Source organism: Schistocerca americana, chromosome X (assembly GCF_021461395.2).
Source record: "Schistocerca americana isolate TAMUIC-IGC-003095 chromosome X, iqSchAmer2.1, whole genome shotgun sequence".
In the NCBI taxonomy this organism is placed as follows: Eukaryota; Metazoa; Arthropoda; class Insecta; order Orthoptera; family Acrididae; genus Schistocerca; species Schistocerca americana.
In genome coordinates, this window is record NC_060130.1 from 802,724,828 (window position 1) to 802,751,676 (window position 26,849).

At 36.8% G+C, this 26,849-nt stretch overlaps 1 protein-coding gene across 1 annotated transcript in view; it reads right to left on the reverse strand.

The window, feature by feature from the left end:
- Positions 1-388: 388 nt before the first annotated feature.
- Positions 389-26,849, reverse strand: part of LOC124555216 (serine hydroxymethyltransferase, mitochondrial-like) — a 128,328-nt gene continuing 101,867 nt past the window's right edge. The window contains exons 8-10 of the mRNA XM_047129066.1: positions 2,230-2,485; positions 1,120-1,227; positions 389-1,037 (exon numbers count right to left, since the gene is read on the reverse strand). Of these exons, the coding sequence (XP_046985022.1) occupies positions 907-1,037; positions 1,120-1,227; positions 2,230-2,485 (495 nt within the window). The 3' untranslated portion in view covers positions 389-906. The remainder of the gene's footprint in view (positions 1,038-1,119; positions 1,228-2,229; positions 2,486-26,849) is intronic.

The window sequence follows — 26,849 nt, forward strand, 5'->3', positions numbered from 1 at the left end:
GTTACTTTTCAGATGGTCCTCCACTATAACGTTGTGTGTTTTCAGATGCACTGTTGTATCAGAGCATTCAATGGACTGCTCAATGTAGTACACACCAGAGCCTAGGAATTGACTGCCTTGCATGCGTTTTGCCAGTACCCCTTCTCTTTTACTGTTTCCATAATAATAAAATGTTTGCTTTTATCTTTCTAGGTGTATCCATTTTGTTTGCACAAGATTTCCAACTGACTTTTGGATGAGCATTAAAGACTTTGTATTTTAAATAATATTTCACTATGGGAATCTTTAAAAGAGAAATACAGATAAAAATAAATCAACCACAGTAGGAGTAGCACTGAGTAGAAATAGCAATGATATAGCTCCGTAACAGCAATGTTATGCACAGAGATTGTTGACAGCACATTTTATTGATACTTACAAAGAAAAAATGCACAGCCATTCCTATCACAAATGACAGATACCGAAATGCGCGCGCGCGCACACACACACGCACACACACACACGCACACACACACACACGCACACCACTAATTCACAAGAAAGAAGTTCTTATTTTTATATTATTTTACCAAAAAACACATGACAAACAAAAATAACAAACATCTGAACGAGTTAGGGAATGTGTGTTTCATAACACTTAAATCACAGTTGTTCAGTACCAACTAATTCAACTTAACTTACTTTATCATTACATGATACCTTTCTTTAAAAAAAAAAAAATCACTTATGAAACCAAGTGAAAAAAATGTATTTTAAAAAAAAAAAAAAAAAAAAAAAAAAAAAAAAAAAAATCAGTCGAAAATTAACAGATAATAAGCAAAGCAGTACAAAATGTACGAGATTCAGCATGATGCATCAGATCACATTTGTGATTAAGTGTACAGAGTACAGTTAGTCTGCCTTTAATTAATGATCATCAAATCCAGGCATCGGGTAACTCAATGCAAAATTGCATACTTCTTCCTTCAATTGTTGTATCTTCAGTGATATGTCAGCATCATTCATCATGCACAACTTGAAATCCTTTATCTTTGGACCTAGAGGAAGTAACAGTCATTAATTTAGCACGCTATTCTGTTGCCATAAAATTTTGTATGTACTGTGCATCCAAGTACCTACCAGACTTTGACGATGTCTCAGCAGCAATCTCAACAGCTCTATTAATGTATGCCACAACCTTCTCAAAATCTTTCTCTTTGAACTGCCGTGATGTTAAAGCAGGAACACCTGTTGCAAAGTACAAATGATATATGAGAATTTGGAAATACATTAATGATAACCGAACATGCCACGAAAGTAAAAACTATATGACTCAGTGAACAAGTACAGAAACAAATTACCAGTTACATTCTCCTTATTGCAGATCATTAGAGGAGATTGGAGTGAGCACTGCATAATGGCAGATGCTTGTCAGATTCAATCAAACCCACTAATCTGCCTCCATTGTACCTGGGACTGATTTTACTCAGCTTCACAACCGTTAACTTTCTTATTTGCCTTTACTCTCTTTAACATCACTAGACTGGTTTATAGTCTAAAGGAAGGAAAGTAGCTCCATATTCAGTTTTGTTCATCACTTACCCTCTTCTTTTCTTTACATATCAAATGCACTCTGTTGGTAAAGTTAAAAATAAACATTTATAAATGATTCACCAACCAGCTTTGGTGGGACACAGTGGGGGCAAATTATTTACTTTAATTTTTTAATAAGCATATTATAGTAAGTGAGACTGTTTAAAATCACAAATGTATCTCTTGATTTTGAGTTCACTACATAAATATAGGGAGAAAAAGGCTGCAGGTGGGCACCGGACTTCCAGTATCAATAACTTGTTGTTATTAAAATGACGTTAAGTTCCTAATTGGAAGAAAGTTTTGCCTATCAAATATTTAAGTAATACACAAGCAATAAAGATGTAAGATAATGTTTATTTCTAAATGAAGAAACCATGAGTAAGCAGTACCTTACTTATCATCAATAATTGAATATTTTTTTCTTAGTATAACAAACTCAGAGGGCAGAAGAAAATAACATAAGGGACACCAAGAATCCTCTATGTAGTATGTTCTAGTCCTCCGATTTTTTCACTTTTTCAAGTTTTGGTACCATTTACCACTTCTTATTGTTCAAGTATGCAAGTATTTAACAGAAGTTTAATTCTTCTCAAGCTTTATGTAAGTGCTGTTAAAACATTTGTTACTGAAATGCGACAATTTATGCGTACTAACCTAATCTCAGACCACTGGGTGTCATTGCACTCTTATCTCCTGGACAAGTATTTTTGTTTACTGTAATATTGCACTTGTTGCAAACAGTCTCCACTCGTGTACCATCAAGGTTCTTTGATCGTAAATCCACAAGCACCAGATGTGTGTCTGTTCCACCTGATACCAGAGAATAACCACAGTCAAGTAAACCTTTTGCCAAGGCTTTCGCATTCAGAAGAACTTGGTTTTGATATTTTCTGAACTCTGGTGTACAGGCCTAAAATAAAAACAGAATGATCTTAAACCATGTAAAGTTCTAAGGGCTAGATCTGAATAAAAATCTAAATTGGAAGGTACACATTGACTACTTAGCAAATAAACTTGACAGCTTAGCATCTGCATTGTGTATTTTGGTGGGCTCCACAAATATATATACACCAGAAAGATTGTCTATCAATGATACTTTGAGTCAGTTATTTGTCATAGCATAATTTACTGGGGAAATTAGCAAATGTGATGAGACTACTAGTATTACAAAAGGAAATAACTAGGAAAATTTGTGTGGTCGAACAAGTATCCTGTCAACCACTCTTAAAAATTTAATAAATCTATATATTCCCTCCCTTCACATATATGAAGCGTTGTTATTCTTACATACAAATCAGCACACACATTAAACTCTTTCTGTTTCAACCACAGCACTTGCCACAGAAAGAATTTTAAACTCCCAACACACTGTTTAAAACTATGCCCAAACAACAAAGTATGTGTGGTTTAAAATTTACTATAAAATAAAAGGCAGCAATGTATTTAACATGGAGCTTGGTTCATTGAAAAGATTAGTCTTTACTTTTCTTGTGGAAAAGTGTCGTTATTCTATTGAAGCAATCATTGAGGACAGAGTATGTATTTGAGTAGCAGTAACTCAGAAATGCATGTAAGATAATGTAAACTTTTGGATTTTCGTTTAAGAAAGGTTTCTTATTGTGAGTGTGATATGTCTCCTGTAAATCAAATCAAATGATTTGAAAATTTTATGTTACAAGATAAATAAATCACATTTCATATATTTCACAATGATAAACAGTGAACCTATTATCTTACATAACCAATGAATTTTTAAAATAACAAGGAGCCTTAAATGTTGGTTCTTTCTAACTGAATAGATTAAGTGAAACTGCAGTGTTAATATAATGAAGAAAGACAGACATAGTCTACGTCACTACATCCAGATTACTGGTTAAGAGCTTTGTTATAGGTCATCCTCAGAGCCAATTACCTAATACAAGGAGAGACAGGGCTACAATAGTACACGGATGATTGTAATGTGATATAAAAATACAAACAGTGGCACTATATTAGTAAAAAATAAAACATCAATACCTAATTACTGCAAAGTGCAGCTCATCAGCAGGACAAAGATTCAGTTACAGCTATGGGAAGTTGTGCAAAAGGAACTGCAAAGGAAGTTATGCACATACTGTTACATGGCTGATGACATATTCCAGTGCCCTCATATGATTAAAGCTGCCTTTGAAATAAGTTAAAATTTCAAAGTAAAAGCCTAAACAAAATATTAAATACATGATTTATTATACATAAATGACAATAAATGATTTATTATACACAAAGTCAAAAATATACATGTTCAAATAACTTACGGGAATACAGCTGGGTGAAGTCATCGACAACTGCTGACATTTTGACAGGTGACCACCCAGTCATTTTCAAAGCAGAAGTGCAGCAAGTAAGCACCGTGCAAGTGACCCCTGTCATTTTCAAGGCAAAACTGCAGAAAGTAAGCACTGCATTTTTGCCTTGAAAATAGGCAGAGTTCACCCGTTGAAATAGCAGGGTTGTCAGTGATGTCACTCAGCTGCATTTCCATTAGTTATTTGAAACTGCATATGCCGGGAAAACTCAGGTCTCATAAACATACATGCTTATGGAAAAAACAAATGATGGTAGTCAAGACAGCACTACCCACAGCCAGACAACCTCACAGACCATGCAGCAAATGGACATATTCAAAATCATAGAATCAGTGATACAACAGGTACCCTAGATTGAACAAAGATCATCATCATCTTATAGCATATTTGTGTGAATATAAACCACACATTTTTCCCTGACTTTTGGCTTGAAAAGTCACAGTGTGGCCTATTATCAACATTTTCCGTCCTCAGATCATAAATTGTCAATTTCAAAATCAAGTGTACATGTATCTTGAGGGTTGAGAAACTTATTACAGTAGCTGTTCTTAACAAAAAGAAAAGAGTCTGTTTTGCAAAACTGTGTCAGCTTGTTTACACACTTGTTCACTTTGTAAAGAACCATGGCGCAGTGACTGATGCGAGTCAATGTTTTGATATAAATTGAACGGCCTCCCTTGGTACTAACAGCTGTTTCAATGGAGCCAACCATAGTTAGCAGATGACAGTGTGTTCAATGTGTGCTTGTGAACAAAAGCAGAGGCACATACCATACAGAATTCCACATCACAGAAATATTACATGTATTTGAATTTGCAGTAGTTCAAATTTGATGATGTGATCAATGAAGCTAATCTTTGCTACAAAATACATAGTATTTAACTGCATAAATCGAATCTATTATTAAAGGTATTTGAAAGCCATTTTGCTACTTCTAAAGATTCTAAAGATGCAGACAATTCATTTCACTTATTGCGCTTCATTTTTAACTATTGAAAATATTATCAGGAGTAGCATCTTTGTCTGATTTCTGTTTACATCTGGAAACTTCATCTGCTTCCACATTTCTAATAGTTGCAAATATAGTTTTCAAATACCTTTGACAAAAGTAAAGCATTTACGAACACTGTGGATGCACACACAAAGAATTTTAATCAAATCTAGTTTAAACAGATGGAGATAAAATTCACACAACAATGAATAGATTACTGGTAACAATAAATTTTTATTGCTTTTGCCAAAAATATATAACTACAAGTACATGAAATCTGAATGCATCAAAACATTACATAGCTGGTCCAATTTACTTCAGAATATCCAATTTTACCCAAATCAAGCACAAGCACTTCTCAGCATCACCAGCGTCTGAATCTTCACTAGATAATCCAGAATGTTGCTCAGAGAGTTGCTACGATGAAGGTCATCTACAGTTCCATCAAGATGATTAGAAATTCCAGATTTTTTATAGCTTTTAATGACAAGTTCTTCTGATATCGACTGCCAAGCAACAAAAATCCAATGGCACACTTTTGACACGGAAGCACATAACAAACAGCCTCCTGGTGTCAAACGCATTATGTAATCTCTATAGAATTGCCTTATACTAGCTTTGAATCGATGATTTAAACACACATCCAAAAGCTGCAACACACTTGTCATGCCACCAAGAATAATAACTAGGCCATAGTTTCCTTCTTTCAGATTCTGTTTCACTCAATTACCAATGTGCCCAAGAAAAATATACAACCGAAGCACTGACTGAGTGAAGAAGAGCTCCTGGCCGCTTATTCTGAAATGTTGAAATCCAGACTAGGACAAGATCCTCTGTCATCCACCATCACGAGCTCTTACACTGCTACCAGGTGGGAAGCTTTCTCACCTGGCTGGGGTTTTCTGATTAAAAACCACATATGGTGGCAATTTTAGTCTTATCAGGTGTAATCCTTGACATCACTGTGCACTGCTACTTTTCAGCATCATATGAACGTATTTGCACACCACGATCACCTACATTATTTACCATAGTGCTTCTCGGCATATCAAAGTAGACCGGCATTTGGTCTGCATTCCCTATCTGGGAAAGTAAATAACAATTTTTGCATCTAAGTCAGATTACATAATGCTGCAAAGATAATAAACTATTTTCGGATGCTTGAGGCAGTTTCTGTGCAAGTGTAATTTTGTGACGAACAGATAGTGTGTCTCATTGCATAAATCACAGAACCTACCCATATTAAACTTTAAATTCTAGCAGTGAAATGTTTCTTTTACGTTCTATTTTGCAGCCTTCAATTTGAATTATTTCCTTCATAAGGGCATATCTACATTTCTTATTTTGAGCTACAAAGTCAAGCAAGACTTTTTTCACATCTGCATATTTGACCTTTTGCCCTCGAAATGCACATTGACTAAGTATTTAGGAGTTTCTGTTCACTTGCACATCACCGATGAACATTTTTTTCATCAACATCAAATCTGCGTCCAGCTTCCGACTTTTTTTGTTCCTTTGCGTTACTGCACCTAAACTTTTGACACGAAATTATATAAAAATCTCAAATATAGGCTACACTACTAAATTTACGAGAAAGTTCAATTAGTCAGCAGAATAGCATGAGCTCCTAAAATTGTAGTTTCACATGATTTGCCACTAGGTGGCAGGCTCCTTACACTTTACACGTGTGTTGTGGATATACCAGATTTATTGGGAAGTCTGGTGATGTGACTGATTTAAGAGACAGTGTACGGTCTTTTTGTGCATAATTATGCTCTTTGAAACATGTTTTAAACATTCTACCTGTCTGCCCAATAGATCATTTCTAACTATCACAAAACATGTCCCTATACAAATATGAGTGTAGATACTCTTTTTTTTTGCATGAAATATTCTGTTGATCTTGCTGTGCTAAAATACTTTCAGTTTTGAAGGCTGCATGTAATTTTGTTTACATAAAGACTTTTCAGTTTTATCAGATGTTATGCTGTGGTATGCCATGCTGATATATTTCTTATTTAACTTAGGTTCTTTTCTCCTTTATTTCAATTTGTTATTTACCCATGTATTCTGATTATGTGCTTTAGAATATCAATTTCTTTTTTAATCTTGTCTTGTGATTATGTCAGATCGGACATTCTGCTTAGCAGTGAAAGAAAGCATGCTTCCTTACATCTTATGGGGTTACAAGAGTTCACGTGGATTATAAAGTCTCTCTCTTCTTTTACTGTATATTAGATCGGAGGATGATCTGTTGCAATGATTGATACCAGTAATTGAAATAAACATAAAAAGTGATCTGGATGATGTCAGTCTTTCTTCATTATATTAAAAGTGGTCACAGTGCCCTCAGACATCATGTCTTCAATTAAGTTAATTTACTGCATTATTGCAACTGCTGTTCCGCAAGACAGCCAACATTTTTGAGACGGTTTGTAAAAATTAAATTGTAGCTTGAATGTACAACTTCAGTTTCAAATGAATTCTTGCTTTGCTGTCTACCATGTTCAGGAATGCCACTGTACTTTTGTGATTAGCGTATGAAAACATTAACCCTGATCAATCAATCTGTAAATGAGGAAGTCTTACCAACCATGATCCATCAGCTGTCATGTTAAAATTGCATTTCAATGGATAAATTAAAAAAAAAATAAAAATAAAAAAATCCTGTATGCAAGGTGCTGTATACTACCACAAAATTCTGTGCATTGCTATTTATGAGATTATTTCACATCCACTATCTGATGAACAACATTAATCAATCCCATTTTAGATTGTTAATGTTTGTGTTCTTTATGTCCAGTACTGGTGTTTTTGTCGTTCAGCAAAAAGCACCTTTTTTGACAAAAGGCATCAACTGCAACTTGAGGAAGGCAAATAACTCAATCACATTAAATGTAAATGATAATTCCATGGATTGTGTGAAAAAACAATATTTTAGTGGTGAATATCGACTGACAGCTGAAACGGAAGGAGCACACGAAGATACCAGCAAGAACGACATCAACATGTCAGCAAGTACAGCACAGTTACACAGTATTCCTATGTACACCTAGTCCTTAGCTACGATATCACTCTTTGGGGATTAAAAGCACCAAATATGGCCAAAGTATTTGAACTACAGAACAAGGCCATAATAATAATAATAATAATAATAATAATAATAATAAGAACAATAATAAGGCTCACTGTAAAAATCTGTTTAAAAATTAGGGTATTGTAACTGCACCATCAGATTATACCTACGAATCCACTATCTACATTGAGAAAAATGTAATTATTACACCAATTATTATTACAGCTCAGTCCATGACCTTGGAAAAAATCGTACATCAGGTTGGCTACTCAAACTAGGAAAAAAAATCCTATGCAATTCCAGGTAAGTATTACAAGTTTCTTTCTCATATTCATCATGAAAGAAATTAATAAGTAATGGTCCTCTTCTAAAGGGAATGGAACTTTACACCATAGAAAATGTTTGAAGTTACGGAAAAACAATAATGTTATAGGAGGTTTACAATGAAGTGGTTAAAACTGCTGATAAAAGGCCACTCACAACAAAACCAAAAAATATTAAATTGATATAAATCTACAAGGATGCTTTGAAAAGTTCTTGGAATCACTACAATAGGCCAGTGCTAGTTGTTCACGTGATATTCATTCGACTGTTGCCTGTAAACACGTGCCACAACAGTGCTATTGAAAGAGAGCTGTGGCAGGGATGTGGCTCTGTTGTTCCTGCGTAGTGATTTGAAAGAGGGGGGGGGGGGGGGGGAGACGAGATTTGAGCAGTTATTAAGTACTTCATAAAGAAAGGTATGAAAGCAAAGGACATTCATGCCGATTTCCAGAATACACTGAGGGACTCTGCCCTTTCATATTCAACTGTTCCCAAGTAGACAAATGAATTTAAATTTGGTCGGGAGAGCTTAGACGATGATCTGCGCAATGGCCGGCCAAGATGTGTCACTACTCCAGAAATCATTGCAAAAGTGCACAAAATGGTCATGGAGGACGGCCGATTGAAAGTGCATGAAATTGATCATGCTTGCCAGATGTCATCTGAAAGGGTATATCACATTTTAGCTGAAGAATTAGAAATCAAAAAGTTATCTGCAAGATGGTTGCCGCGACTCTTGATGGTGGGGATCAACACACATGTGCCACTGCTACGGCAAAATTACACGAACTAAGGCATGAGTTGTTTCCACACACACCTTTTTCACCTGATATGGCTCCGTCAGACTTTCGTTTTTTCTCAAAACTAAGAATTTTTCTTCGTGGACGAAGATTCACTTCAAACAAAGAACTGATAGAGAGAGTTGACAACTATTTTGCAGGCCCGGAGGAAACTTATTTTCGAGATGGGATCAAGGTACTGGAACATCGTTGGACCAAATGCATTAATATACAAGGACATTACATTGAAAAATAAAAAAAGTTTCAGTGACATAAATACTTTTTTTTATATTCCGTTCCAAGAACTTTTTAAACCACTCCTGTATTTAAAATCAAGCAGACTTATACAACATAATACAATTTTCTACAAAAATATATAAATATGTAAGTAATAATTAAAATGCTTTAAATACTATTTTAAATAAAAAATAATGTGTACTTGCACAGTAATTATAATTTAAATGTTTCATTTATGCTGATCCCAAGGATTTCTTGAAACATTCAAGTCCCAACTCAAAACACGCAAAATATCTATTTATAAATTTGGTAGAGGAACAAAATTTTGAATTTTTCAGATAATTTCATTATTTATTAAACAAATACATTGTCCCAATGCAGTTATCTAATGTTTTAAGGCCTTTGTTTGTTGTTCTTTTGTAGCACTTTCCAAAATCTTCAAACACTTTGTTTTCTACTCTTTCACTTCCAAGTCTATTTTCCTTTTTTCTAAACTGCTCTGTTGTTCTGAAAGGTGGTGTTCTTAGAGTTGATCACAATATTCCACATAACGTATGTATTTCTTGCACTGTGAACAAGGAATTTTGTAACATCCTAGTTGTCAATGCCTCCTATATTGGATACAACATCCTGTATTTGCCTATATATAACAACTGATTTTTCCCTCATGTTTTCAAAGAGGCATTCACCATTAACCAAAAAGCTCCATTCAATGTTAGCATTCCATGGGAAAGACTGCAAAGTGCGAGAATTGACTTAAAAATAATGCCTCCACCTTCATAATTCTTCAAGAGTTGGCAGCATTCGTATGCGCCAGGTACTGGCTTGTTCCGTAGCCTCTTCTCTACAGTTCCAGTTGGCAGGAAGCTTTAGCATTGAACGGTTGTGTTGTTACACTGTAAAGTATGGAACCCCGCGCAAAAGGTCGGTCAATGCGATTTAAGCAAGGTGCAGTCACTGAATTCTTGACAGCAGAAGGTTTCATCGGAGAATGAAAGCAATTTATGGTGATTGTGTTGATATGAGTACTGTGCATCGTTGGACGAGTAAGTTTAAAGATGTTGAGGTGGGAACATCTGACCTGCATGACAAACAAAGAGTTAGACATCCTGTGACAGCAACCACCAAGTTTCACAAGCAAAATGTTGACAGATTAAGGATGATCATCTTATCACTCACAGATTGCAAGCACTATCGGCATTTCACATATGGCTCACATTATTGCTTTGCTTGGCTTGGCTATCTGAAGATCTGTGCATGATGGGTATCCCGGATACTGACTCCCGAAATGAAAGCTCAGGGACTTGACACTTGCCAGGAACTCCTCTCGGGTTACGAGAATGAAGGTGATGACTTTCTCCATTCAATTGTGACAGGAGACAAAACATGGGTACACCATAACGAACTGGAGATGAAACGTCAGTCTATGGAATATCGACACAAAGACTCGCCCCAGAAAAAGAAAGTCAAGATGCAGCCCTCAGCTGGAAAAATCATGGCCACAGTGTTCTGGGACGCAGATGATGATATCCATGTTGATTTCCTTGATCATGGAATAACAATAAATTCAGAGTGTTACATCACAACGCTGGGAACTCTGAAACGACGGTTAACAAGGGTCCAAAAGGAAAAGGGAAATGTTTTCCTGCAGCAAGACAATTCCAAACCACACACTTCAGGTGCCACCACAGCAGAACTTCAGAGACTGAATCTCACCACCATATGGCATCCTCCATACAGTTCAGATTTAGCACCACCTGACTTCCATCTGTTTCCGATAATGAAAGATGATCTGTGGGGACATCATTATGCTTCTGATGAAGATGTTGAGAGAAAGCTGAGACTGTGGTTGTGGAAACAGAGTGTCAAATTCGTCCATGACGGCTTCAGAAAACTTCTTCATCGTTGGCACAAATGTATCCAATTGGCTGGTGATTATATGGAAAAGTGAATATTGGTTATTAAAGATCACATTCTAAGGATTATTTCTACATTTGATTTATTAAAATATTCCCATCCAAACCCAATTAACGAAGGTGGAGGCATTACTTTTTATTCAACCCTCATAATTTCACACCAACCACCAAATATTGGTATTTATCACTTAGGATATTGTACCAGAAATGATCAACTCTTTTTCAGAATGGCTGTATTCTTTAAAAAGAACTGATAACATATGGCAGGGATGTCAGGTCCTTGAATTCTGCATTACATTATCTACTGCAGTTCCACTGAGGTGATTACTTTCTGCGAGATTACAAAACAGCTTATCAAGATGTGCTTTTGCCAAACTGATGTTAGATACAATTAAACCTGGCTCAAGCATGTAATGGCAAGTGTCAGCAGGAAGTTTAAGGGTGGCCTGTTATTAGGTTTCATGACAAATGTTTGAAGACTTGTCTTACATTATTGTCAAAACTTAAGAGTATCGACAGTTCTTACATCCAAACTGGTTTTCTTAAGTTCTTTACAGGTATCAAAACCTAGAATTATGTTTTTGCAGGTGATAGATTTTTCCTTCCTTGGCAGCACCTAACTTGTTTGATATGCTTTTATCTAATATCCCTGGCTTCATAAAGTGTCCTAATACTGTTTTAGTGTGGATACCAAAGCTGTAAGGAGAAATGGAGTTAACAGAGCATCTGTTTGGGACTGTTTGGAAAGGTTCGATATGCAGGCTAATGACTTGGCAAAAAGCAAGTCTGGCACACAGCAATGGATCATTAATAATTTATTCACCAACATGAAACTTTCATTCTTTGGTTCATTCTTATTCTCCTTCATACCTTCAAGAAATTTCTTCATGTCTGGTGTTATATCGATAGCTCTTTGAGCAAATGAGGAATTCTCCAGACATTTGATAAAACAAAATTTTGGAAAAACAGTGTAGCCTGAATACTGGGTATACAATGCTATCCTGTCTGGGAAACTCTTGAACAAGCTATAAAAGGCTCTCAAAAATAATGCAGTGTCCCAATGTGTCACTTGACTGCATCTTGGAAAGCACGATGCATGTAAACAAGTCCAAGGCTACCAATATCTAGCAGTTTCAACTCTGCTGAATGTGCTTTATATTCTTTCAGAAACAGTCAATTCACATTTGGCCTGTCATTGAAATCTGGAGAATCTTTACCTTTGGTATGTTTATCACATCAACGGAAGAAGACAGAAGATCAGTAGCTCTGGAATGACCAAGAAAACAGGAAGTAAGGTATCTTCTTGTAATCTCTTTTTATCTTCATCCTAAAATCTTGTATTTACAACCATTTGTGTGGGCCTCACAAATTTATTCAGTGATTTATCAAAACCAAGAACAATGTAACAAGCTTTCATCAGTAACCCAAGCAACTGTTGATTAAAATAAGGTGGAATTCCGAATATAAGAACCTTGCTTAAGTTGCATCTTGTTAACTACAGCACGATCTTTACACATTCCTGAGATTACAGTATCATCCTTTTCAGCTTCCTGAATTGACTTGTGAGCCATAAGCGTTTCAACACACCACAGAATTTCTCTCATTGTCACATCTTTTAATACAAATTCCGCAAGTCTGCATGGATGATTTGCTGTTGAAGGTAACAGAGATACTTCAGATTCTGAAGACGACAATACTGAAGTGTGTGGCTCAGAAGTAGTGTGTGACAGAACAGCAGTTGACTTTTTTGGCTGCAAAACACTTCAAGTTGAGAAAATGTTTTCTTACTTAAAGCACGATGTGTATGCTTTCTCCCCTTCATGTAGCTAAAAAGTGACTGACATCCCATATTACCATATTACTTACAGATATTTGGCTACAGCAGTAACTGCAATAAGCTAAAATAGGTTGACCAGACACAGGTTCAAACTAGTTCTTCAAATTTATGTGGCTTTTCCTAATATCTTGATAAAATGCAGAACAGGGAATCAGAAATCATAAAGCGATTACAGCATCGGTGATTTCAGCCGTAAATAGAAATATTAAAAAAGGTAGGAAGATTTTTCTGTTTAGCAAAAGTGACAAAAAGCAGATTTCAGAGTACTTGATGGCTCAAAACAAAAGTTTTATCTCAAGTACAGATATTGTAGAGGATCAGTGGACAAAGTTTAAAACCATCGTACAATATGCATTAGATGAATATGTGCCAAGCAAGATTGTAAGGGATGAAAAAAAGCCACCGTGGTACAACAACTGAGTTACAAAACTGCTATGGAAGCAAAGGGAACTTCACAGCAAACATAAAAATACCCAAAGGCTTGCAGACAAACAAAAATTACATAAAGCGAAATGTAGTGTGAGGAGGGCTATGTGAGAGGCGTTCAACGAATTCGAAAGTAAAGTTCTATGTACTGACTTGGCAGAAAATCCTAAGAAATTTTGGTCTTATGTCAAAGCGGTAGGTGGATCAAAACAAAATGTCCAGACCCACTGTGACCAAAATGGTACTGAAACAGAGGATGACAGACTAAAGACCAAAATACTAAATGTCTTTTTCCAAAGCTGTTTCACAGAGGAATACTGCACTGTCGTTCCTTCTCTAGATTGTCGCACAGATGACAAAATGGTTGATATCAAAATAGATTACAGAGGGATAGAAAAACAATCAAAATCACTCTAAAGAGGAAAGTCTGCTGGACCAGATGGGATACCAGTTCGATTTTACATGGAGTACGTGAAAGAACTTGCCCCCTTTTTTGTAGCGGTGTACGGTAAGTCTCTAGAAGAGCGTAGCATTCCAAAGGATTGGATCAGTTGTAGAATTTTGGAACACTTATTATGTTCGAGTATAATGACTTTTCTGGAGACTAGAAATCTACTCTGTAGGAATCAGCATGGGTTTCAAAAAAGACGACTGTGTGAAACCCAGCTAGCGCTATTCGTCCACGAGACTCAGAGGGCCATAGACACGGGTTCCCAGGTAGATGCTGTGTTTCTTGACTTCTGCAGTTCCCCACAGTCGTTTAATGAACAAAGTAAGAGCATATGAACTATCACACTAATTGTGTGACTGGATTGAAGAGTTCCTAGATAACAGAACGCAGCATGTCATTCTCAATGGAGAGAAGTCTTCCAAAGTAAGAGTGATTTCAGGTGTGCTGTAGGGGGATGTCATAGGACCGTTGCTATTCACAATATATATAAATGACCTTGTGGATAACATCAGAAGTTCACTGAGGCTTTTTGCAGATGATGCTGTAGTATATCGAGATGCTGTAATGATGGAAAATTGTACTTAAATGCAGGAGGCTCAGCAACGAATTGACGCATGGGGCAGGGATTGGCAATTGAATCTCAATGTAAACAAGTGTCATGTGCTGCAAATACACAGAAAGAAAGATCCTTTATCATTTAGCTACAATATAGCAGGTCAGCAACTGGAAGCAGTTAGTTCCATAAATTATCTGGGAGTAGGCATTAGGAGTGATTTAAAATGGAATGACCATATAAAATTAATCGCCGGTAAAGCAGATGCCAGACAGATTCATTGGAAGAATCCCAAGGAAATGCAGTCCAGAAACAAAGGAAGTAGGTTACAGTACAGTTGTTAGCCCACTGCTTGGATACTGCTCACCAGTGTGGGATCCATACGAGATAGGGTTGACAGAAGAGATAGATAAGATCCAACAGGGAGCAGTGCGCTTTGTTACAGGATCATTTGGTAATCGCGAAAGCATTACGGAGATGATAGATAAACTCCAGTGGAAGACTCTGCAAGAGGGACGCTCAGTAGCTCGGTACGGGTTTCTGTTGAAGTTTCAAGAACGTACCTTCACCTCCTATGTATATCTCATGAAGAGACCATGAGGATTAGAGACATTCAAGGTACCCTCTGCCACAAACTGTCAGGTGGCTTGCGGAGTATGGATGTAGATGTAGATGCAGATGCAGATGAAATTAGACACTGTAGCACTATTAATCTGTAAACATGGAACAAATAGTTACACCATTTTAAAACACACACGCACTCTCTTTATTATTATGTTTAGGCTCTGCACACACTGTCACATCTAGGTGCTCGGAATATGTTTCTTGTGGCATTTCATGACATGTTTTCATCTTTGTTTCTGGTTTCTGTCCACACTGGTGGCAATGTTTTCTTGTATCCCTTCGTCTGTAATGCTGTCGAATAATTTTCATATTGTTTGCTACATTATGTCTATTGATCAGGAAACTGTAATGATATGGTGTGCCGAACTATTAATACTTTTAGAGATTTCATGCACACAAAATAAAAGGCCTCACTATTGTTGGTGGACAAAAACATTCTAGAGAAGAACTGGAGGTAATAATTTGCTACAGGAGCTGAATATGGAAGACTGCTCTGTTTTTTGTAACTTCATTTGGACGTCATAGACTGATTTTGAATTCCAAATAGTGCCTGAAAGTAGGAGGGCATTGGTGGAAGTCCTGTAGGTCTATGTAATGGTAGCTAAATGAAAAACTTCCATTAAATATGCATAGTATCAAATTGTTATTCAGCTGGTATGATTCCGCACAAATCATGCTTTACTTTGTCAAAAGTGTCGTTACTCACGAATGTGACACGATAATGAATGAGGCAGCAATTCTCTGCAGAGTGTCCTTTTTTGTGCTGTTCTTTTATTGTTTGCTTCACACATTCAACAAGCAGACCTCAGCATAGTACAGCGATATGTAATAACTCAACAATTTTCTGCCTTGACCACGCCATTTTCTCAGAAAAACTCACTACCACAAGAGAAAAAACAACATGGATCAACTCTGTACACCAGACACAATGTGACATACAAACATGCAGTAGTGCCATGCAGCAGTGATTGGGTGACATGTATTAGCTGCCAGAAAAATTCTTGCCTTCGACCTGTACAAACAATGCTACAGATATTTGTTTCTGTCTTTCAAAACATGTTTCAAGCTAAGTGTACATCCACCTTCAGAACTCATAATGACACTGAACCCTATCTACCTCACTTTCATTAATGCAGAACAATAACAGCCTTAACATCAACAATTTAAACAAACTTTTCCAAAAACATAAACTTTTAACCACAAGCAAAGAACATACTAGCAGATAATGAACTAAACATTGGAAAAAAGTTCAAATCAGTATGAATGAGATTTAAATATGCGTGTTATGATATCATGTGAATGCGGATCAAGCTGGTTTCATGTTTATAAACAGTAACCTGCTTTATCAGTTTTAGTAAACATGAGATGCATAATGTATTTTATGTTGACTTCATATCATATGTTGAAAACACATACTTGCTAGAGCTGGCTGTGAAAATACCTCGTAAACACGTAATAAATGTTACACTGAAAAAAATATTTTTACCTTACCTTTCTTTTAAGAATTGCAATGTGACCATAAAATTTAATCACTGGAGCCTATTAACTTTCAAAAAAAACCATTATTTAGCAATACACTTTTTACACGTCAAAAATGTTGCAACGCAAGAATCTGTTCCCTTTGACTGCACACAGGTGCCAGCATTGGCTAATATTTTTGGTGCGATGCCAACACATTCAAGACAACTTTCAGTTTAACTAGTATACAGCCAACATAAACATATATGACACATATATCGCAGCCAGTGCTTTTGTAGTTCTAAGCATGAATAATTATATTTTTTCACTGCTAAACAAAAAGAAGGAAAACACAAAAAAGAAGTTGGTGGGCTGTAAGACTTTACATATTTTGAAATCAGTAAGTTTTAAATAAGGTATAAAATCATAAGCAAATACATCCATAAATGTATTTCTTGCTGGTAAATTTCCATAAACTCAAGAACGCCACTGTTCCTGAGATGGTGATTTGAAGAGTCCTATCTGAAAGTGCAAGTGACATACAGCCAATTTTGGGTTTTGAAACGAGAACCGAAATGACATTGGCGACAATGTGTGGTCACCGTATTGCTACTGGCTACAATGACCTTTGATATTTGGTTGAAATACCGACAAGAAATGCAGTTGTATTAAGACTGAGCCAATATTCATATAAGTAGTACTTTTAAATACTAGGTATTTTAAAATTAGTGGTTTATAAAGCTAAATAATATTGAATTACAACGTTAAGTTAAAAAACAGAAAATTCCCTAAGATTTTATGAAATTTCTGAAATTCTGTGAGATTTCCCTGTTTTTCCCAGGTAAAATTTAATTCCCTGAGAATTCCAAGTATTCCAGAAGAATCAGCACCCTGTATGTTAACCTTTTACACACCAAGAAAAATTAAACGAAAGGTTCAAAATAGTACTATTTACTACCAGAGAATCAAACTGCACAATAAATTACTCAAGGAAATGAATGAAAACCAAAATATTTATCAAGGCAGTTAAAGCATGTCTCTTAAACAATACATACTACACAATACAATTACTTAAATAAAAGAAGACGTGGTTGATAAAACATGTAATACGGCATGTAAATACTGAAAAAAATTAAGTAAAAAATCATTTGCCACTCCAAAATTTACCTTCTGGGTGTAACACATGTTACTGGGAAATTATCTGCTCAACATCCATGATGGAAAACACAAATCTACTTTCATCATCTCCTTTATCATGGTGGAATGCAGACAGTTTTTAAGACAGAAAAATGGGAAACCACAAAAATGTAATGCTGAGGCAGGGATACCATGATAATTCTGACTTCAGTCAGACGTAAGAATTTGTAGTGTGCGAAGTGACTTGTTATGCAATGTGTTTCAATAGACAAACATTAGTTCTGGCATTAAGTAAACTTGATTGAGCATTAAAATTGCAACAATATGAAGATGGCATAAAACCAACATCAAATGTAGAAACGTAAAACAAAACCTACAACATAAAGCAAATGATTATCATTTCAGTGCAACTACATGAAGTAGGCAGGAGTAACGCCACCCACATTCTGTATGTAAGAAAATATTATGCAGTCGGTTTGTCATTCAGAAATTGCTTTTAAATGTTGGTTTTTATGAGAAGACTGTAATATTTTCCGCCACGTATAGGAATTCAACAACAGCAGGATTGCGGCCTATAGAGACAGCGTTTTATAGTTGGCTATATTACTGCTCACAGGTAAGGCCACACTCAATTCCATGCAGGATCTTAACGGCCCCACACAACTAGTGCCTGATATGACAGACATTGTTCACTCATCTGTGAAGGATCATACAGCTACATCATGTACCTCGAGTCAGGAGATCCGTTTGCTTTCAGTAAAACAACTAACTACATGCACAGAGCGACAATGTTTGGAGCACCATTGGCTATTAGCAAGGTTACCATCATTGTGGCTTCCCTTGCCAGAACAGCAAAGATAGGCATACCCACAGTGGTGCACCTAATGAAAATGCTAGACAGGGGAGTGTACCACATTGTCTTCTGAGATGAGTCCCAGTTCTGCTTAGAGCAACACGATGGTGGTGTCCGTGTGTACAGTCTCCAGGAAGAATGAACATTGTCAGATAGCATTTTGTCATCACCATACAGGCCCAGCACCTCACATGATGGTATGGGATGTCTTTGATTCACAACATGTAACTTCTGGTTTACATAGTAACTATTTTGGACAGTAGATATTACATTTGAGATGCGTTACATCTGGTGGCTATGTCCTGTCTTCGAGGTCTTTGTGATATTTTCTTTCAACAAGATAATGCAAGACTACATGTTGCTCTTGTTTTCCTGACCTACCTGAACACTTATGCTGTTTGAATGCTGCCCTGACCAGCACATACTATAGATATCTCAGCTGATAGAAACGTCTGGTTGCTGAGACACTGGCATTCCACCAATCACCAGCCACTATGACTGATTAACTGTTCTGAAAAAAAATAGAGTTGAAGCAGTGTTTAATAACATATCTACAACTCTCAGGCAAACCCAGTTTGACTATGCCCAGTCTGGTGACAGCCATTGCTGCTTCCAGGTGTGGCAGTTCTGTCCACTAAATTTTGCACCTACAAATCATCTACACATCTGATCATGTATTATTCCTACTATAAGTAAAATATTGTTATTTCCTATCCTTCCTGGTCTTTTATTTCAATGAATAGCATTGTAGTTGTACCAGTAAGCTAATAAGTCTAATATCAGTGTGAAATAATTTGTGGATGAATTAACAACTTAATAACTGACATGTATCAGAAGCATTGTGGGTTATGCTTATTGTGGTGTCGTCTGAGGAGCAGGGTCCCAAAGCCAGGTTGGCACCTCGCAAAGAAACCACAGAGGTACAGTTGCCACATGTCACACCCATGTATGAGAAATGCTGATGCAGCCCCACCTTCTTGAGTTTCTCCCCACCACATGGCTGAGCAGAGGAGTGGTTAGCCCAGTTCGCAGTTAATGATTAAGACAACAGCATTACCTTATATAGGCCACCAGTATATTAAATGCTTTGGCAGAACGTTAAAGTGAACACTGTCAGTTATTCTTCAAGTGGAGAATCTTGTAAATTTGTCTGCATCAAGTGATACTTCAATATTCAAGAGACAGATGTAAATATTCAGAACATTCCTGTGGAAATTGATAATACAAAGTTAAGTAAATCTTCATTTCTATATTGTAAAGAAGTGAACTAACATTTTATATGTTATAGTTCTGCTCAACCTTCTGCCGGAGCAAACAAAATAATCCACTGTTGTGCCAGCAAGTGTACGTTTGCACAGCACAACATTTACCATTTCGTTTTACCACTTTGGAACAGTGTATTCATATTTAAAACCAGCTAACTGCCTAAATAACTTCCAGTTTGCTCCACTGACCAGTCATTTTCGCAGCTTCTTTTTAGGAAATGTTCTTTTCACTACCCAAGAGGGTTCCCACGCAAAACAAGTGATAGTAGGCCAATCAAACTTTATGGAAACATTTGTAAGGACATGTGGAAGAGAAATAATGAATTAAGTGTGCTTAATTCCTGCACAGAATGTTCTAAGGGCATATGCTGTCAACTTCAATCCATGCAAAAAATGTAAGAGCAAAGCCTATGCCAATATCTGCATCACACCAGTGAGTTTTTATCGATACCATTTCACAATTATTTGCAACATTTTTTCAAGCAGTGGACTGTGGAATGTTCATGTGACATGGCACAGCTCATGTACTCTTTGAATATTGCACATTGCATCTAGTATTCTCAGCCGCCTTTCCCAGAGGCAGTTCCCATATCATCAGTTAATTCAAAACTCTGAATCATATTCTTCAACCTCAGTGTAGAAAGAGTACCTCTCCACATTACTTTCATGGGAGGATACTCGAAAATAGCAACAGCATTGTTCACCTTGTCTGGAACCATGCTGACTGTCTCAAACTGCAATGCACACTAATGCTTGTGTTTCAGCCCTACGTCACTGTACCAGCACCAGCGCTTAATGGAAAGTCATGACAATAAAACCACTAACAATGTAAATTCAGCAGCACACAGTTTGAACATAATTCTTATAATGTTGGGTACCTACACATTAAATAGTTTTTCATCTAGACTGGCTGAAGTAGTGAAAGTTTAAAATTAACCACCCTGTAAGTCTTAACTGACTCTCCACTACACAGTGTGTGGGCCTTCAAAACTAGACTGCTGGAGCGGATGGATGTAATGAGACATACATTTGAGGACTGCATGGAACAACATTTTTATTGTACATGAAGGTGTTTACTGACTCCACACTAATAAGATGTTTGTCAAAGTTATTTCTTTTCATCGTGTTCCTTACATGTGAAGACATTTGGCTATGTAGAAGTTCAAAAAAATGTAGCTCTACTAAAGTGACTGTACAGGCCACTAAGTTCTTGCCAGTTTTGTACTTAAAAATCAAATATTTTCTCAAAGGTACAGCACTTTATTTTAATTACTAGAAATACATTCTCTTATAATGAACTTTTCCTGTTACATATCCCAACTTAGTATACCGGCAACAAAATACAACAGCTTGCTCGAGTTCACTATGAGTGGGTGAATTTTCAATGTTAATTTCTAACAACATTCAAGCTCAGCAGCCATTCACCTTTTCTATAGGTAGCACACCTTAAGAATGGTGGATTATTTTTTTAACAAAAGAACTGATCACCACCATCATGATCCAGGCAGTTTAGTAAAGCCCTCAATCTCTCCAACACATAACGCTCCACATTTCGCCTCACATCGATCACTGAAGAATGCCCTATAAGTCAATAGGCAGTCACCAAGTGGGGAACTGTAAAGAAGATCAACTAAATCCTAGTCTAGTGTTCTTACTGAGTTTCCTGAGGTTATCAACCTTGTGCCACCCTATCCTCCTTAAGACAGTCATGTCTACTTACAAAATTCATTTAACTGCATAATCAGTAATTAGAGGTATGAAGTTCGATCCCCAGTCAATTTAGGATTTCTTTTCTGGTACCTTACTTGTCAATTAGTAGCTTATGTACTTGAAAATTATGAAACGTAAAAGTATTTGGACTTGGTGTAAACTTTTTTGTTAAAAGACAACCCTTTATCATATATTAGTTTTAAATTTAGATGATTTACATAATTCCAACAAGAAACTTGGGTAGCACAGGTCCACAAAAACAGGGAGCTGGACTATATCTCAAACAGTTGTTCATTCAACATTCTGTTGGGCATATCACATACAGTGCAAAAATTTTTATAAAACGTCTCAAGGCAAGCAGAGACAATATTTCAACTCTGACATCAAGTCCCAAAATTAAGCGCAACTATGATAACTGATGCATACACATATTTAAATATCAGGAGATAGTGCACAAAACAGAAGTTTCTCATGAGTACATGTAAGCAAAGTTTGTATTCAGCTACCAATTCTGATGTTAACATTACCATAAACATTATCTTCATGCCTAAGACTGCTCTGATACAGTTCTCCCCCTACATTTCCCTCTATTACCAAATTAACTATACCTTAATGCCTCAGGATGTGTTCTATCGACTAAGCTGTTCTTTTCGTCTATTTGTCTCTTACATTTCTTTGCTCCTGAAATTTATACAGAACCACCTCATCATATACCCATTCCACTCATCTAATCTTCAACCTTCTTCCATAGCATCACATTTCAAAAGCTCCTATCTTCTTCTTGACTGAATTGTTTCATATCTACATCTCACTTCTGCACAAGGTTACACTCAATATCTTCTGAAAATTCCTAACATTCAATTTATATTAAACATTACCAAGTTTCTCTTTTTCAGAAATATTTTTCTTGCTATTACCAGTCTGCATTTTACATCCTCTCTACTTTGGCCATTGTCAGTCTTTAGCTACTCAAATAGTAAAACTCCTCCACTATTAGTTTCATTTCCTAATATAATTAAGTCAGCATCACCTGATTTAATTCGACTACATTTAATTACTGTTTTAATTTTGTTGAAATCCATCTTATAATCTCTTTTCAAGACACTGTGCATTCCCTTCAACTGCTCTTCAAAGTCATTTACCATCTGATAGAATTATAATCTCATTGGCAAGCTGTAAATATCTTATTTCTTCTCCCTGAATTTTAATTCCCCTTGCCAATTTCTCCTTTGTTTTCTTTACTGCTTACTCAATATACGTTACAAAACTTTGCTCAGTCTTTTCTCAGCTACTGCTTCCAATTCATGTCCTTCAGCAATGTGTATATGTGAATGACGAAAAAAAATTCCCAGGTCTTTCCCGGATTTCCCAGTTAAAAATACACTTTCTCCCAGATGAAAACACTTTTTCCATGTTAAGTAACAATATACTTTTCCTCGGAACTGTAAAACTTATCAATCCTTTCAATGCTTGTGGTTTTATACACCGGTGTAGAATTTCCCGGTACTTTAGAAAACGAAACGCAGGGGAAAAAACACGTTTTGGAAAGATGTCTGATGTGCAGCAACATGTACACTGCACATTTTCATATTACGAAAGTATAAATTCAAATTCCACCTAACATCGCATGTTACTTTCCGAAGGATTGAAATCGAGACTGCGATGTGCTTTTGTAAGCCAGTCGTAGCTCATGTCAAGTGATCTTGCCAGCCGATGTCAGCGGATATTCAGAGCATAGGACATGTGATGTAGTCAGCCAATAGCAAAATCACTGTTAAGTAGCGCGAAACACACAAATAGGAAAAGGTAATGGTTTAAATTAATATACATAGGGTTGCTACAAGAAAAGAAAAGCTTTCACGTATAATATTGGTCTGTAAGATTAATAAGCTGCAAGAGAAGCTAAGCTTTCACACATAATGTTGATCTTTTTTTGTGCACACAAATGTGCCAGTAGAATTTTTAATGACATAAATGTCTGACCTTCTGGGCTCGAAAATATTCTAAATGGTCGTTCTCAAAGATTTGAATTTTGAGTGAGGGTCAAACTCTCTGTGATTTAAGTAATTCATCGGACATTCACTCACAGAGTTCATCTTGTGTAAAAGGAAATTTAATTTACTTGAAAGTAACGCTTTTCAAACAACCATTTGGAATATTTTCCCATGACCTGTTGGAAATAGATTCATTTCAGCAGTTGCGCCAGATGACAGGCGTCGCCGCACTTGCGCAGCTACGATGACGCAGGAAGCCCGTACATTCTTACGTGTAAAACATTAAAAGATCTTACATTATGTCATAAAAGAAACAAGACATTAGAGGATACTCAAAGAGCATGGGAATTCTGTGAACCATACTAAAATGCACAATACGGCTTAAAATGCACATTCTTATGTGCAGATTCAGATGTAAATTTTCTTGGAGTACCAGTACCACATTACCTCATCTTTGGTTCTTTATTATGGCATAATGCTATACGCACTAGAAGATGAAAATGTGAACTTGAAATGTAGCGAACAGTTGAAACGAGCCAATAGTGTGGAATTTAACACTTCATTTCAAATAAATTGACTGTCTCAGCAGAAAAGATTAATAAAAGACAAATTTCTTTAACAAAGCAACAAAAAAACTTCATTTTTCTGCAAGGCAATTAATGCTTGACTGTCGGAACGGTGGAAACAAAATAAAATCTTAAACGAATAACATATTTTAGCCTTCCATAATTATATGAATGTATTTTAATTCACTTGATAGCTCCCGGCTCCACAGAAATCTGTTTTGTTTTCATTGGATGTGAGAGCAACAAACAAAGAGGAAACAGCAAAATCACTTAACATAAACACGAATCACGTGGATACTATCACCTCCCCACTACAACTCGGACAGCTCTGTGCATCAGGTCCGGATCTACGATATTTCTGAACTGGGGCAATATTAGATAGTGGCGCTCCCCCTCCCTCAAGCATTTGAGGTAGGACACCAAAAATTTAAAAAAATCGACTTTTCAAAAATATGTTTATTTTGTAGCGCACATCTTTATGATGAGTCTGATACATAAAACATATGATCGAGGGAACGTAAGACATGTTATTACATTTTAAGTGTGCCGAAGTGCAGTGCCACGCCTCTTCAACACAGCATTCTTCCATCGCACGTCTCTGTATTTCGCTCTGTGGAATTCAAACGTGTAATATTTTGTAATGGGTGCCATCAAACTATATTCAGGCCAGTGGAAATTAAAATGTCCTGTGGTGCCTCTCCTACTCCCAGTCGGCCGGTATGACATCATACCCCTCTTTAAAAAATCTCGCAATTAATGGTGGATGGGATTATTTGTAACTGGGAGAATAAGAATTCTTCAGAAAATTTGCAGTCTTTACTGCCTATTAGCTAATAACTTGCTGTTTTGAGTAACATAAAATTAGATATAGGATACATAAAATGAGTAAAGACAAGAGACAAGCAAGACAGTACACATACCTTCAATCCTTAAGTCCTAGCATTTTTTCTCTCTCTAATCTTGCCACAGCTTTATACAGCATACTTTCCTTTCTGGGAAAGAATCTATTACCTCATCAAAGTTCGTCAACGTTTTGCTACGCGAAAAAACGGAATGTGGTTGTCTACTACCAGAAAAGCTGTTAATACAAATAGTACCCAAGAGTGGTGCGGTTTCTCGATCTGATTACATGTATTTTGTCACTGTGTGCTAGATAAAATGAAATATGCCTGCCTAATATTGCAGCAATTGTTACACGCACCAAATAAACGAGACTGTTTTGGCACATATGGTCATTTTTATAACACAACAGAATATAATTCACAAAGTACCAATATCAAATGCATATTAGGCCTACTACAAGCAAAGAGTTTTATGTCAGAAAATAGTTTCACATTTCATTCATACTCTCTAGTTTCCGAAGCACGAGATCGAAAAGTACTAGTACAAAATTTTTATATAAATTTGGAATCATCATATTATTCTGTAATTTGTGAGAGTCTTCATTTCTTCTCCTTGCTCGTTCTGACTAACAATATTGTCACCACTAATTCTGTAACTATTCCTGCCAGTGTCAAAATTTATTCTCTGGTTAACTTCACCAACCCTGCCACAATCACCGGTTTAGTTATCCCGCATTTGTTCTCCAGTTAGGCATTATTGCGTGTTCGTACAACGCGTTTTCCGTGCTATTCCCAGAATAGAACTTTAGCGGCTGCTAGCCGGGGACTGTATAACTGGCCCTTAGTAGTGTAGCGGTCTAGCCAAAAATGTTTTGTCAAAATTTCATTTTCTTGGATACACGGAGAAGGGAATACATAATCTTAGTTGCCTGTTATTCCTGTTAGTCGCTTATTTCCACTCTAGTAGTCTGAATCTATGGAATTCGCTAGTAGTTATAACAACGCTGATCATCTGCAGACTCAGTCAACCACATAAACAGCGACTGTCATTCACCCTTGCGGCTTTAATCGCTCAGCTCTTATAGACCCGTCCCCTTTTGTCTACAGGAAAGTTTACTTCTAGATGCGACGGATGTGGGCGCTTCGTGAAACAAGGTCTTTTTCCTCAATAATATGAATTTGGTGCCGCCTCTCCCTCTCCCTGAAACTGCCACCAGGGGCAGATACCACGGTTTGCCCCTGCCCCCTAGTTCCAGGCCTGTTGAACATACATGAATCTGCCAGCTTAGGCACACCAGCAAAATTTTTACAGATAGCATCTGGCTGCTTGCTGCAATTGCTTGTACAGCTAACTGGTTCAAATGGTTCAAATGGCTCTGAGCACTATGGGACTTAACATCTGTGGTCATCAGTCCCCTAGAAGTTAGAACTACTTAAACCTAACTAACCTAAGGACATCACACACATCCATGCCCGAGGCAGGATTCGAACCTGCGACTGTAGTGGTCACGTGGTTCCAGACGAAAGCGCCTAGAACCGCACGGCCACATCGGCCGGCTGTACAGCTAACTGCCACACTTCTGTAGCCAGAAGCGGGAGAAGGTACTACTCATACGCGACTGAACTGCACACGCGCATAAGCTCAGTCGCAACCACTCAAAGAAATCTATTGTAAACAGTAGTGACTTCATGCTCATCAGAGACAATTTGTTGTTATGAAACACTGCATAGTCTTCCTAAGGGCTTTGACACGTTTTGCTGTTGGCACACACTTGTATTAGCACTGTGTTTTATTCTTGTATATGGTGCATTTCCTTTGAAACTTACGTTTTATTTTCATTTTTTTCTCTTGTTTGTGTTTTATTGCTGCAGTATTATTCTGCAGTAGTG